The sequence below is a fragment of the Peromyscus californicus genome, unplaced genomic scaffold (assembly GCF_007827085.1).
Source record: "Peromyscus californicus insignis strain IS unplaced genomic scaffold, ASM782708v3 Scaffold_8__1_contigs__length_139910024, whole genome shotgun sequence".
Taxonomy (NCBI): domain Eukaryota; kingdom Metazoa; phylum Chordata; class Mammalia; order Rodentia; family Cricetidae; genus Peromyscus; species Peromyscus californicus.
The window spans coordinates 32,432,310-32,446,441 of NW_026294606.1; the positions used below are offsets into that span (position 1 = coordinate 32,432,310).

The 14,132-nt window shown below is 51.7% G+C and overlaps 1 protein-coding gene across 1 annotated transcript; it reads right to left on the reverse strand.

The window, feature by feature from the left end:
- Positions 1–8,316: 8,316 nt before the first annotated feature.
- Foxf2 (forkhead box F2) lies at positions 8,317–14,039 on the reverse strand. Its single transcript, XM_052728421.1, has 2 exons — positions 12,502–14,039; positions 8,317–9,244 (listed from the first exon to the last, which is right to left on the reverse strand). Exons 1-2 carry the CDS (start codon positions 13,673–13,675, stop codon positions 9,081–9,083), a joined length of 1,338 nt encoding a protein of 445 aa, XP_052584381.1. The 5' UTR covers positions 13,676–14,039; the 3' UTR covers positions 8,317–9,080.
- Between the last annotated feature and the right edge of the window lie 93 nt (positions 14,040–14,132).

Sequence of the window (14,132 nt, forward strand, 5' to 3'; positions counted from 1 at the left end):
AGATGTGTGGGGATTCAAGTTGGAGTTTCAGGAACTCCAGTTGTGGATTGTGACATCAGCAAGTCAGCATATGTTAAAAAAAAAAATGGGTTAGTGAGATGTACCTTATGAGACATTTTATTTATTTATTTATTTATTTATTTATTTATTTATTTATTTATTTATTGGTTTTTTGAAACAAGGTTTCTCTGTGTAGTTTTGGTGCCTGTCCTGGATCTCGCTCTGTAGACCAGGCTGGTCTCCAACTCACAGAGATCTGCCTCCCGAGTGCTCAAATTAAAGGCATGCACCACCACCGCCCGGCATGAGACATTTTAATAACTGACCCAGGGTGTGGCACAGAACCTGGTGCTCAGGGCATCTCTTTTAAGATGTGCACAATGCTGCAGGAGTGCAGGGGAGAGCAGATGGGGGCACCCTCACCACTCATGTTCATGGAGTTTCCCAAGTTCAGAAAATGGAACATCATTGCCAAGATCTGATCTCCTTCCCCTTGGGAGCAGAGACCATCCATTCTGCAGACAGCCTGGCCCCTTCCAGCCCTACATGGAGAGGAACTCCAGCCTTTTCCCTCCAAGAGTGCACCGGAGAGGGTCCTGAACCCACTGTTGCATTAGAGAGCTTTTGTCTTGGAGGAAATAGTCTATCATGCAGACACTGAGGGTTCAAGGAAAGAGGTGGAAGTGAGCCATCCCTTCACCACTATCCTTCACTGGACTTGCTTCTCTAGAAACAAGCACAGAGCAGCACAGGCAGCCTGTGTGGAGGATCCTGGAGATTAGGAATATCTCTGATTTCTGCAGACCTGATGAACAATGGTTATGGGTTCAATCGAGTTCCTCTCCCACATACACTTCCAAAAATAATAGTAATAGTAAGCTACAGTCTTTGACGGTTAACTAGTCAGTTTGACTGGATTGACAGACTCCTAGGAAGTGCTTTTGATGTGTGTGGGAGGATGTTTTCAGAGATAGCTGGGCACGTGGGCCAGTGAACTGAACACCCCCTCAAAGTGTGGGCAGCACCTTCCCAGATGTTGGTGGCCCAAGGGACAAGAGTAGAAGTAGAAGCTTGCAGGTTCACCTGCTGGACTCCAAGTGAGAACTTTTCCCCTTACTCCCATCAATGGTGGATCAAGCTCTAGGCTCCTCAGCCTCTGAACATGGCTCGCATAGCAACTCTCCCACGGGCTTTCAGGCCTTCAGACTCCAATTGGGCATGCATCATGGGTCTCTCTCTTTTTTTTTTTTTTTGGTTTTTTTTTTTCAAGACAGGGTTTCTCTGTGTAGCTTTGCGCCTTTCCTGGATCTCGCTCTGTAGACCAGGCTGGCCTCGAACTCACAGAGATCCGCCTGCCTCTGCCTCCCGTGTGCTGGGATTAAAGGCGTGCGCCACCACCGCCCGGCTGGGTCTCTCTTTTTTCAAAAAGGTTCATTTTTCAAAAATTTGTAAAATTGTATGTGTGTGTATGTGTGTGTGTGTGTGTGTGTGTGTGTGTGTGTGTGTGTGTGTGTGTATGTGTGTGTATGTGTGGAGTACCTTTGGAGGCCAGAAGAGGGCATAAGATCCCTGGAGCTGGAGTTAACAGGCAGTTGTAAGCAGCCTGACGTGGGTGCTGAGAACTGAACTGTGGCCCTCTGTAAGAGCAGCAAGCACTTTTATGCACTTAGCTATCTCTGGCCCTTGTGGATTCCTCTTGTTCCAAGACTTTCAGCTTTTAGGACTCAGCAAATGTCTTCCCTGGTTCTCTAATGTCCTCCATTGTGGCCCTACCCAGCCTTTGTTTGTGCAAGTCCCTTTCCCACAATCCTGTTCCTATGGAGAACTCTAATTCAGAGTCCAAACCACCAGTGATCTCATTTGAAGACTACATCTTTACTGAGACAGTGTCGTCCATAAGGCAGGTCCCTAAGGCAGTCCCGGTCTAACCTGATTGGTCCCTCATAAAAAGGGAGCATTTGGGTATGGAAGAGACATGCATATGATCAGGAGGTCATGTGAGGGCCCAGGGAGAAGATGGCCTCTCATGTCAAGGAGAGACCTTCAGCAGACCTTCCCCTCCAGCTCTGAGAAGGAATGTCCCTGTTGAACCTGAGACTTAGGACTTCTGGCCTCCAGCAAATTCCTATATTTCATTTTATTCTGAAGTTTTTATTTTTTAGCACATAGTTTCAGAGGATTCCATCCATTGTGGTGGGCCCAGAACCAGAAGAAAAGGTAGATGCGTCTGTATGCCTTCCTGTGAGCAACACGTGTGGATGTGTCTCTGTAAGTGCATAAATGTTTCGATGTGTCTGCATGTCCTCGTATGAGTGTATCTGTGTGTGCACAAGAGTCAAGGTCTGGGTGTATATATGGTTACAACTCTGAGTGTGCACAAGTGCCTAGCTATGTTTGTACCTCTTTGAGTATGTGCATGGATGACCGTTGGTGCACAACCACATCCACAAATGTCCAGGTATGTGTGTACATCTGTGCATGAGTGTGTGTTTATATATACACATGTCCAGATATGTCTATAAGTCTGTGTGTATAGGTGTATCTTTGTGTATATACAAGTCTCTGTGTATTAAGTATTTACACGACTGCATCTGAGTACATGTATGAGTGTGTTTGTGTGTGCATGAGCATCCCAGTGTGCTTATATCTGTGTGTTAGCATGTGAGAGTGTGCCTACCAGGGTGCATTTTCTTTTAGTGGTAGTTTTGGCATGCTTGGTTTGGAGTATCCTGCCTGGTTACCTTTGTTGTCCTGATTCCCAGGGCAGACAAGTTCTATCTTCTCGAATTAAGGTTATAGACTTTGCATCTGTTATACACTTTAGGGTCTCTACAGTCTTGGCCTTCATACCAGTCAGCATATTGACACCTGGCATGCTCAGGAGAAGGGGAGGCCAGGCCACTGAGCCCATTGTCCAACTAGCCTATGTCCTGGATGCAAATTAGTGTATCTCCTTGACCCCCCACAAGGCTTTTGCAAAGTCTTAGTAATGTATTAAGAGCAGTCACAGCTAGCTGCCTGCTGGGATGGTCCTTCCTTCTCTGCAGAATTTACCCTAAAGCAAAATATGTCTGTCTATGGACTGATGGAGCAACATGCCTGGCCTGCTGGGTGTGGCTGTGCAGAAGCCAATCTCAGCCTTGGCTGCACTGACTGTCATGAGTTGGATATTGGTGGGTATCTGATCATGTAATATCTTGACAGGTAGGTGTACACATATGCAAGGCCATCTCATGATCAGAAGACCTCCTGGGACTCTTAGCATATGAGGTTTCCTCATCTGTCAATGGCCATCCTTGAAGGACTTAGAAAAATATCAATAAGATTCTGATCATCCCAAGGAGTTTCTTTTAAAAAAAAACAAAAAAAAAAAAGGAGGCCAATCCTCACCAGATATGACCAAAAAGGATAGGAGGTCCTCAGGGTGCCACAGCTATGGGTACCACTTTACTGCTCCCAGTTTCTTGAAGCTTACACAGCCTGTTCATCATCTGTGAACACAGACGTGTCATCAGGATGCTGCCACCCCCGAGGGTGCATGTCTGTTAGGTTACTTGATGACTTTGGAATCCGACGAGCTTATGCTTCAACCCTACGGAGCAATTCTGTTCTCAGAGCAAAGTGTTCCACTTTCTTCTTCTGCAAGAGTGGCTGTGTGGGTTGGCCATCACTGGTCCCCTCGCTCAGCTGGTCCAGCAACACTGTCTCCTGATGGTCCTATCATGCTTGGTGCTGGCTGGAACTACTTAAGAGTGAGTAGCAGGAGGGACCAGAATGGTAGCTAATGACCAGCAGGAAAGAGCAAGAGAGAGAGAGAAGAAGCAGTCGTTCTTCACCCTATATTTTGGTCAGACTTGGCCCATTCAAAAGCAATTTTAAGCTTGTGGTAGGCCTTTATGGGAATAGAGCAGTCTGGGGCATTAGCTCTCAACTGTCCCTCAGAACTCAGTTGTTGTCTCACAAGCATTTATGGCAAGAGGTCTGGTGACCCAGGCCTGGATGGATGGGATCCATAACATCCATCTATCACACAAGGCCTTTAGAGAGTGGTAAGCTCAATAGTTATTGGCTGGCTTGCTGTGGCCTTGGAGCACTCTGAACTCCAGAAGAGCTTCCGGAGTCTTCATTCTTTCCCCCAGTGATCTTGCGGTCTGTGTGCTGTGGACTTCCCAGGCCCCAGGTCTACCTCTGTGGTATTTTCCCTGGCTAAGATTCTGTTTCACCAGAAGCAGGTTGGGTAAAATGTATTTCCGTTCTGATAAAATACATTATAATATATTTCCATCCTAAATAAGCTGCTGCCTTTCTGAATTAATCCCCATGATGCACAGTAATTAATGAACCCCAAATCTGCAGGTTTTCTTTTGAGAAAGCACCCCACTCCACTTTATGCCACGCAGCGTCATGTCCTGATAGACAAAACCAGACTCCCTCTTCCTAAAGGAAATGTTCTTATAAAACTTCTAGAACCTGCTGCAGCTGTTCAGAGAATCTGAGCATGCCCAGCTAGAAAACTCCCCTCCCAGAATCCAGGCAGAAGCCCACGGAAACAAGTGTGCTGTCCTTTCAGCCAAAGGGTTGGTGCTGGAGACCAGACATAGCGGAGCCTCAGGGGACAGGAGTCTGGACTCAGGGCTGCTCTTCCTATGGGCTGGAGACCTTGCTTCTCCCTCCCTCTCCTTTCACCTTCTCCCCCGACTTTGTCCCTGTCCCTCCCTTCCTCCTTCCTCTGTGTTCTCTCCCTTCCTTTTCTTCTCCCTTTCTCCTCTCATTTTTCTTCACATCTCCCCCTTCTTTTCTCCCCTCCTTCCCTCTCCCCTGCCCCTTCCTGCTTTCCTTCTCTCCTCGCCCAGCCTTGCTCTGGCCTGACCCCTCTGTGCCTAGGGCTCCTCATGGCTCTCTGTCAGAGAGCCCAGTCCGCTTTATCTTCTCTCTAGTACATGCTCAGGACTTTGTACAGAAAATGGAAGAATTTCTTTTCTTAGCCTCCTTCTGTTTGGAGGAGTCTGTCCAACATTGTGTTCTGTGTTGAGCACTAAGATTTTTTGTTTTAAGGCAGGGGGCTGGAGAGATGTCACTGGACTTTTCTTTTCTTTCTTTCTTTCTTTCTTTTTTCAATATTTGTTGACTAAAACAAGAACTCGTGCATTTGGATAAAAATGAGAAGATCGGCTGGGCAGTGGTGGCACACGCCTTTAATCCCAGCACTCGGGAGGCAGAGGCCGGCGGATCTCTGTGAGTTCGAGGCCAGCCTGGGCTACCAAGTGAGTTCCAGGAAAGGTGCAAAGCTACACAGAGAAACCCTGTCTCGAAAAACCAAAAAAAAAAAAAAAAAAAAGAGAGACGATCTTAATTTTTGGTATAAGTTTCAAAATTTGACCTTGTGTTTTCTAGTAACCAATGAGAGAGATACTTGGGGTAGAAAAACTGTTTTAAAAACCCTAACTTCTTAGATCTATGTTCACTTAATTAATAGGTTAGCCTCAACGCGGACCAGGCAAACCTATAAAAGTATCTCATCCAAAGTGTCTTTTTAGCACTGTAGGCTTCGGAGTGCAGTCCCTGGATACCTTCAGCATCTCTGAGCTTATGAGAAATACCACTTCTTGAGCTCTGTCTGGACGCACTGAATCCTAACAGCCCCTTTTTAACAAGCCCTCCAGGCCATTCTGAGGTTCCATGGGGTCTGAGAACCACTGCGTCTGAAAGAAGACCACCACCCTGCCTGTGTCTGCAGGGCCAGACGAAAAAGCCTTCCTGGAAAGTTCTGGAAAATACATGGGTGTGGGCCAGCCCCCTCAACACATGGTCTAAGGATTATCTGTAAACTGGACCAAGATCTCCATGCCATAGTTAGCATCTGGAGTGGCTTCTGAAGGCCTGTGTGCTGTCTCTGATGTTAGTAGAGGTGTAGAGCCTATAGGTAGTGGGCTTAAGTGGGAGGCCTTCAGATCACTGAGGGGCTTAACTAGGCAGGTTGTGGGGATCCATCCTTTCCTTTCTTTCTAACTCCCCAGATCTGAGGGGAATAGTTTGCGCCACCACACGCTTCCATCATGATGCGCTCCACCAATCAGACCTAAAAACCACCTGCCAAACCCACGTACTAAAATTTCCAAAGTGTGAGTCAGATCACCCTCTGCTCTCTGTGAGCCGCTCATCTCGGGTATTTGCTGTGCTGGTGAAACTCACGGCCCCCACCTCACGGGGAAACAGAAAGGATTAACTAGGTAACTGAGCGGGGCGCACTAACCACTACTGCCCAGCCCTGGCATGGCCTTTTTCACCTGTTCCCTTCCTTCTCGCTTTACATAGCTCCAACTAAAAACAGACACACCAAAAGCCAGTCATTCCTTCACAAAATATTCGGATATCCTTTTGCATATCGTTTTATTCTGCCAGTGAGCTGAAGTTCTGAAGACCGGAGGCACACTTGATGAAATGTGTGGGTTGGTAAGCTAAGCGACAGAGCAAGGGTTTAGCATGTGGGTTCCGTCCCCCAAAGTATACATACAGTTGAGAGATTCAGACCCCCCTCATTGAGTTATTTATTTTCACTCTGAAAAGTACTGTAGCACTTATTTTAGAATGTCTTACCGGTATTTCAGAAACATTTAAACACGTTTCTTAACTTGAAAAAAATGAAAAGAAGAATGACTATTAACATGTCTGTGTGCTTGTGTCTTGGAGGGGGGGAAGCTAAGAGAGAAGCCATTGTGACTCAGAAGGAACAGTGACCTTAGCTGAGGAGAACTCTAGCAGCTTAGCGGTGTCAAGATCTTAGCAGATAGTAAATAAGGTCAGGAGGGTTAATGAGTCTCCATCAGCTTTCAGGATGAAACTGTAGATGGAAAAGGATACAATAGAGAAAATCAGAAGTATTTCCTAAAAGCGGAAGGCGTAATTCCCGACGGTGAGGTGTTCTAAATGTCTATACTGATGAGCACCAGCTTTGTCTTGTCTTAGCGCTTTTTGGAGCCCAGATCCTCATGCACCTGTCTCTTGCTCCACCAGGGGGCGCGCTGGTTCTCCGGATGCGGTTGGCCAGACCCGCCTGGAGTTTGAGGTCCCGTCATTCTCTGTATAAACAAGTTACGTTCAAGTGTTTAGGATATAAATTACGACCATGCCGGCTGCCTTGGAAGGAATGTAAACACAGCACTGTGGTCGGAGCAAACTCTGAGACTGACTTCATAATTTATAGCAGGCCCCCCGAGTAACTCAGAATAAAGGACAAAAAGGGGGGGGAGGTGGAGAAAATACTCTATTTAAATGCAAATATGATAATGCAGAAACAAAAGTGTCTAACTCCGTGCTTATTTTTTTTTAAATACAGGAAAGAGGTCTAAGGGTTAGGAATATGGCTAAGAGTTTTGAAACCACCTCAGGTTGAGATTCATTGAAATAATAATTTAAAAAAAAATACCGCTCTCCTGAGTTACCAATAAGTACCTGGTGGTGGATTGAAAAGAAAGAGAGTTTCCCACTCGAGAAACAAAAGCAAAAACAAAAATCTAGCCCTGGGTTGAAGAGAAAATCACTGCAACATGATTAAAAGTGAACATTGCTCTGCTCCCAAGGCAAGTTATTCTGGGTGGGAAATAAATCCTTCCGCCCCACTGAACTATTTTCTCATTTTTATCCCGTGTCCTGCCAGTTCTGTGGGCAGCATTCAGGATTGGGAAACCCAGCAAGAAAAGACGCAGAAGCTGTGCGATCCTGCGGGAGCCATTGTGGAGGGGTGCCAGTTTAAAGCCCCAAGCTGCAGTCTGCTCCCTCTAGGTCCCTTTGATCTGACCACCACCCAAAGCAAACTGAACTCTGGATGGGAGGTGGGAGGCTCTGAGGCCCTGGGTGGTGGCTCACTGCTCTGCCCTCACATCTCCCAGCTAGAGGAAGGAGCAAAAGGGCAGAACTCTTGGGCACAGGAAAGGAAACAAAAGGGGCACAAAGCTTGGCTTCCTCAGATCAAACCCTGGGCTTTCAGTATCTTCCAGCTTTTGTTGTTTGGGTTTTTCTGTTTGTTTTTTGTTTTGGGGTGTGTGTGTGTGGGGGGTGTTGTTGTTTTTAAGTCTCTTTCACCTTCTGGTTTTTGTTTGGCTAGAAACAGTGAGAGTGAAGTAGAGAAGGGAATGACGGAAGTGTCTTCTCCCCGAGAAGACCCACAATCAGGACTGGCCTGGCTTATTCAAAACAGAGACCTCACATCATGTCAGTTATACAACTCTGGGGGTGGGCAGTGTAGAATTGCCAGGCTGCCTGGGAGGTGTGGCCATGACAGGGTGCCTGCAGAGGAAAGGGTCCCTAAAACAACTATTTGTTATACACATTTTATTGAAAAAAAATCTTACATCAAAATACTTTTGGCAAACTGTAAAAGTATACATAAGTGCAAATATACCCTCCTTTTAAAAATACAAGCGAAGTGTGAGTATACGAAGATCATAAAAATATCTTTAAAATACGGTGGTAGAAAAACAACCTTGTAAAAATGTTGTATTGTCACAATACTGAGAGCCGCTTTCGTAAACCAGACTCCCTGGTTCTTCATTTCTTCACAACGTTCTTTGGCACCTGTATCCGAAGGGAGTGGTGGGGTTGGGGTGGGCAAAATCTCCTACTGGGCCAGGCAACTAAACAAGGCTTTCTTGAAATACTGTGCTTTTAGCACTGCCTGTTTGAAAAGCACACACACACACACACACACACACACACACACACACACACACATGCACACGCACACGCACACACGTACACACACAGCCCTTTTCAGACCCCATCAGTGAACGCAATGACCACCCAGAACTGAAAGTTTATGTCTTACAAGTAGTAAGATTTTACTATCAGCTCCTCTCTCTGTCCTCCTCCGGATATTGCCTTGCCAACAGTCTCCTCTTCCACGGGTTGGCAAATATCTGGCGAGCAGGGCTCCCCTGGGCATTTGTCTAAGTGATGGGCGTGCTACTTACTGCTATCCGTGTGCACAGTATGTGAGTGGGTCGTAGTTCCGAGCTGCCCCTCTCGGAGGGGAGAGGAGGAAAGGCCTAAGAGGGAGAGCAGCCTTCAAGGGCTCTGTCCATTCACATAACACAGGGCTTAATATCTTGGCACACGCTCTGGTGGTGATGGTGATAATACGAGCCACTAGCGGAGGGGTGGAAAGAAGAAATGCCATTGAAATTGAGGACGAAATCTTTTCTGTCACACACTGGAGTGGAGTGATGCTGATAACGAGGCAGTCCCACTGAAAGAAGAAAGAGAGAGAAAAAAAACCTTTTCAGTGAAAGTCACCCAGATGATGGTGGGGTATATTACTTCTAAAATTTCAATTTAATTTGTGGTATTTTGACGGAGGGTGCAGAAGCAGCTGGTAGACTTTGGGTGTATGACTATAAAACCGGTAGGGGAGGAAAAAACAAAGCAAAGCAAACAACCAACTAACAAAACCCCCAGCTCAGAGCTCCATGAAGCCCCAAGACGCCAGCCCTGCTTTGGTTTTTAAGAACCCCTCCTTGAGAGGTGTTCTGTTCCCTCTCTTGGACTGGGAGACCTCTTTGCCAGGCCTGGATTCAGGCTGCGCCGGGCACAAGCACCCTGCCAACACCTCCGCAGCCTTCACCTCTGCTTTTGAGCCCTGCTTTCCTGTCTCAGCTCTAGACGCTGGAAGCAGAGGGCTGTCCCCATCGTCCACAGAGGATGACAGAGACAATGCCCTGAAGGAGAAGGGACCAGGGAAGGGGTGGGGGGAACAGCCCACTTCCCATCCTGGGGCAGCAGGCTTCTCCGTAGGTCCCCAGTCCTTTCGGCCTTGCCTTTACAAGCCAGGAGTTTAGGGAATCGAGAAGTGCTCCTTGCATCTAGCTGCGCACGGAGTCCTCGAGGGTACTGGCCGCGGGTACTGGCCCCGCGCGGTGCCTGGAGGCCTGCATCCCGCCGCCCAGGGCTTGAGTAGGTTCTTCTCAGAGCCAACCTGCCGCCCACTTTTGCTTTTGCTTTCTTGCCCCCCCCGGGGGGAGGGGCAACGGGCTCGGGGCTTCAGGGCGCATCTCCGCCGCGTGGGTAGGAGTTTGCGAGGCCTTCCCCACGCCCCCGGTTGGTGTGATCCGCACCAGCCGCGCGCCTGTGTCACCCCCCATGCGGTTGTAAGCGGAAGAAAAGCGTCATGTGCGGCCCGCGACGCGTGAGCCCTACGCTGGCACAGGCCACTCGCCGAGCGACCAGGCCGCTCCTCGGCGGCCGTGGCTCGACCTCAGCGGCTACAAGGGACCACTCAGCGTGGCTCGGCTCTCGAGAAGCGGCCCAGGTGAGCGCGGGAGGGGGACGGCGGGGTCCTGCTCCGCCACCGCTGCGGCCAGCGAGGACCAGAGCTCGCGCCTCCACCCCAGGTCGCCGCTGGTGCTCTGATGGATGGGCCGCCATGGACCACGTTCACCCACCCGGCTGGGATGGCCCGCCGGGCTTCGCGATCAGCGCTGACTACGAGCGCTGACGACTCTCGGCCCTGGCGGCGGGTCCCGCTGCCACTGCTTCCCTGAGGACGCCGCCTCCGCCTCCGTCTTGGAAAGTGGAGGGCGCCGCGCGCGTGCGGGTGTGCGGTGGAAGGGAGGGTCGTGCTGTGTGCGTGGCCATGTGTGTGCTGGGCGCTGCCAGCTGTCCCTGGGCCACCGCCTCAGCTGTGACTGGCCTCGCGGGACCTTCCAGCTTCAGTGGGCCGCAGTCGTGTGGGCAGCATTCGGAACCAGGCCCTGCAGGGTCCCCATTTACAACGCGGGGGCTCTTTGAAATCCCCCTCATCAGGTCTTTACTGGAGGTGACAAAATCGGAAGACTGTTCTAGGAAGAAAGCAGGGCAAATGCCCCGGTATAAAGGGCAGCAGGGCCAGATCGGCCTAAGTTATCGCTTGCGGGGAAAGGCTAGGTCACGCACGACAAGGCACGGGGGCAAGAGACCTGAGGCCCGCCTTCTTGGCTGGACAGGTCTCATGCTGTCCAAGTTAAAGGTTAAGCCGCCATATCCGGGGACTTTGGGGGGTTTTGTGCGCGGCCTAGAGTGCGTGGCGTGGGACACCGACCTAACAGAAGCGTCAGAAATCTCTTTCCTGCGCTTTTGCTAGTTTGTTTCTTCCTAGAGTATAGATTCCTGACAGCTGGGAAGCCTGGGAGTCTGGGTTCAAGGTGAGCTAGGTCTACCCAAAGGGAAGGACAGAGGACAGGGCCAGAGCAGTAGGCCCAGGGAAGGGGGGAGGGAGGCATAGGTTCCAGTTCAGGGTGAAAGAGGGAGACTGACAGCTAGCCGGTAGGGCAGGAGGTGGGGGTGGGGTGGGGAATATGAGAGAGGGTCATCTGTATTGGTTACTTGTTGAAATTCCCATAAAATTGAACAAGACTCTGTTCTCTGTGGGTTAAGTCAGCCTAAAATCCTCTCCCGTGTGGTCCTGCCTAGACTGTCTTTGTTTGGTTAACCTCTGAGACCCCCAGTTAAAAGGCTTATTTGGGAAATTTCTCCAAGATCTTTTGCTGTTTCTCGGCTTCCCCATTGCCCCAAGCTCCTGTAGCACATGTAGTCACAACTATATGAAGTTAGGCATCACCCTGTGAATTTTCTGATCAGGGTGGGAAGTGTGTGGGAGACAGCTCCTTAGGGTTTTGCCCTTGACAGACAGGCTCCCAGATTTCAATCTGCAGCCTGTGGGAGCCTCAGGGGAATTAATAAGGGTTTATCGCTATCCTCTAGATAAAGTTAGCCAAACACAAAATTCTCTCCTCCACTCCCTCCTCTCCTCCCACCCTTCACTACTTTTCACAAGTCAATAAATTTTCATAATCTGCAACCCACACAGCATAAACCAGCCACACTACCAGTGGCCTCTAGGCACATTTCTTAGGGTTACCACACTAGGGCACCCATGCCCTGATGCTCAGGACAAACTTGGATGTTAACTAGATCCAGTGTGTGTGTGTGTGTGTGTGTGTGTGTGTGTGTGTGTGTGTGTGTGTGTGTGTGTGTGTGTGTTCAGTGACTTTGGTGCCTCTTGCCACTGGCAATGTCCTTGAACTCCTCGTCCCTTTCCCTGCCGCCCCCTTCCATTTCTCTCTCAGGTAAGAGTTCTTCCTCACTTGCTCCGTCATCTACCTTTGGAACTAAAGTAGGGCAAAAGGAACTTCGAAAACCAAACCCAATTCCTCCACCCGGGACTCCAAAAGTCACATGCCTTCTTTCAGAGCCGAGTCTGGACTAATTGGGAGAAAGTCCGCAGTGTCCTGATGTAGGCCAAGAAGGTTAGGACTCGGCACCACCTTTCCCCAGTCTGCGAAATTCTGGAGCCCACCAACCGGCCCGCGGAGTATCAGAGAAGGCTGTAAGATCAAATCCTCTCCTCCCAAAAAGGAATAGGGTGCAGAATCCCCCCCCCCCAACATCCCAGCTCCATAGCCCCCAGCGTTGGAGACAGCCGGAAGGTGTAAGGCTACGGCTCCAGCGGGCCTGGGCACTCTGTTTTACCTGAGAGATCCTCGCGGGCGTTCTGGTGCAAGTAGCTCTGCTCCAGGGAGTAGGAGGACATGCTGGGGTGCAGGCCAGCAGAGGCTGCGGGGTTACTGCTTGGCGTCAGAGCAGGCTGCTTGAGGTAAGGTGAGGCGCCAGGCGAACTCCAATGTGCCGCAGGGCTGGTGTAAGGCGAGTGACACTCTATTGCGCTCGCCATGGCCGGGGATGAGGGCACTGGGCTGCTGCTGCTGTCCGGCCCATAGTCCCCGCCACCACCGCTGCCACCCGCTCCTGCACCGACGCCCGCAGGACCTGCGGGCACCGGACAGCTGGCCATATAGGTGGAGCCCGGGTTGGGCGACATGTGGGGGACGTGGTGGTGGTGGAGGTGATGTGGATGCGCGTGGCCCGGAGCACCCGCGCCTGTATCATAGCCTGCGGGCATCATGTCGAGGCCACCGTAGCCGCCCTGGCCGTGGCAACCCAGAGGCGCTGAAGGAGGCGCTTGGAAGTCGAAGCCCTGGGGCAGCAGCGAGGCCCCGAAACCCAAACCGCTCACCACGCGATGGTACATGGGCTTGAGCGCCTGGCACTTCCGCCTGAAGCCGCGGGGCCGCCGGCGGAACGAGCCCTCCTCGAACATGAACTCACTGGCCGGGTCGATGGTCCAGTAGTGGCCCTTACCGGGCCGCCCGAGGCCCTTGGGTAGCTTGATGAAGCACTCGTTGAGCGAGAGGTTGTGGCGCACGGAGTTCTTCCAGCCCTGGTAGGCGCCACGGAAGAAGGGAAAGCGCGCCTGCAGGAACTGGTAGATCTCGCTGAGCGTCAGTCGCTTGCTGGGCGAGCTCTGGATGGCCATGACGATGAGCGCGATGTACGAGTAGGGCGGCTTCTCGGGCCGCCGCAGCCCCGAGGTCGCCTTCTTGGTGGCCCCGCTCCCGGAGCCCGCGCCGCCGCCACCCGCCGCACTCTTGCAGGCACCCGCCGAAGCGCTGACCGAGTTGGAAGAGGACGAGGCACAGGAGGCAGAGGATGAAGATGACGACGACGAGGTGGTCTCCAGGGTGGTGGCGGGCGGCGGGCTCATCAAGGCGGCCTGGAGCGCGCCGGGCGCCGGGCTGCACGCGCGGCGGAGTGGGGCAGGCGGCGGGCGCGGCGGGGGCGGCGGGGGCCCGCCCTCGGTGGTCATCTGGGAGCCGGGAGCTAGGCCGGGCCTGGGGGGCGGACCCCGGACCGGGACCAGCGGCGCCGGAGCCGGGTCGGCCCACAAGCCGGGCGAGCGCCCTAGTACGCCGGCCGCGCCGCAGCCGGGGCCACTCCGGGCCAGTGCTTCGGCGGAGCCTCCCTCAGCTCCTCTGGGGCTTCGGGCGGCGGCGGCGGCGGGTCGGAGGCAACGCCCCGCGCATCCCTCTTCCGAGCCTCCGGCCCGCGCCTTGCGCAACCACCTCCTAGGCCACTAAGGCGAAGCTGTCCTTAGCCGGACAGCTGCGCCCTCGAGCCGAGACTTTCGCCTGGACCCCGGGGGACTAGCCTGTCGTCTTCTTTCAGGAGTGCTCCTCTCTCTGTCTCTTGGACTTCCTCCCTGGCGCGCCCTCCCTGCGGCCGCCTCGCTCCCTCCCTCGCTCCCTCCCTTCACCCCACCCCGC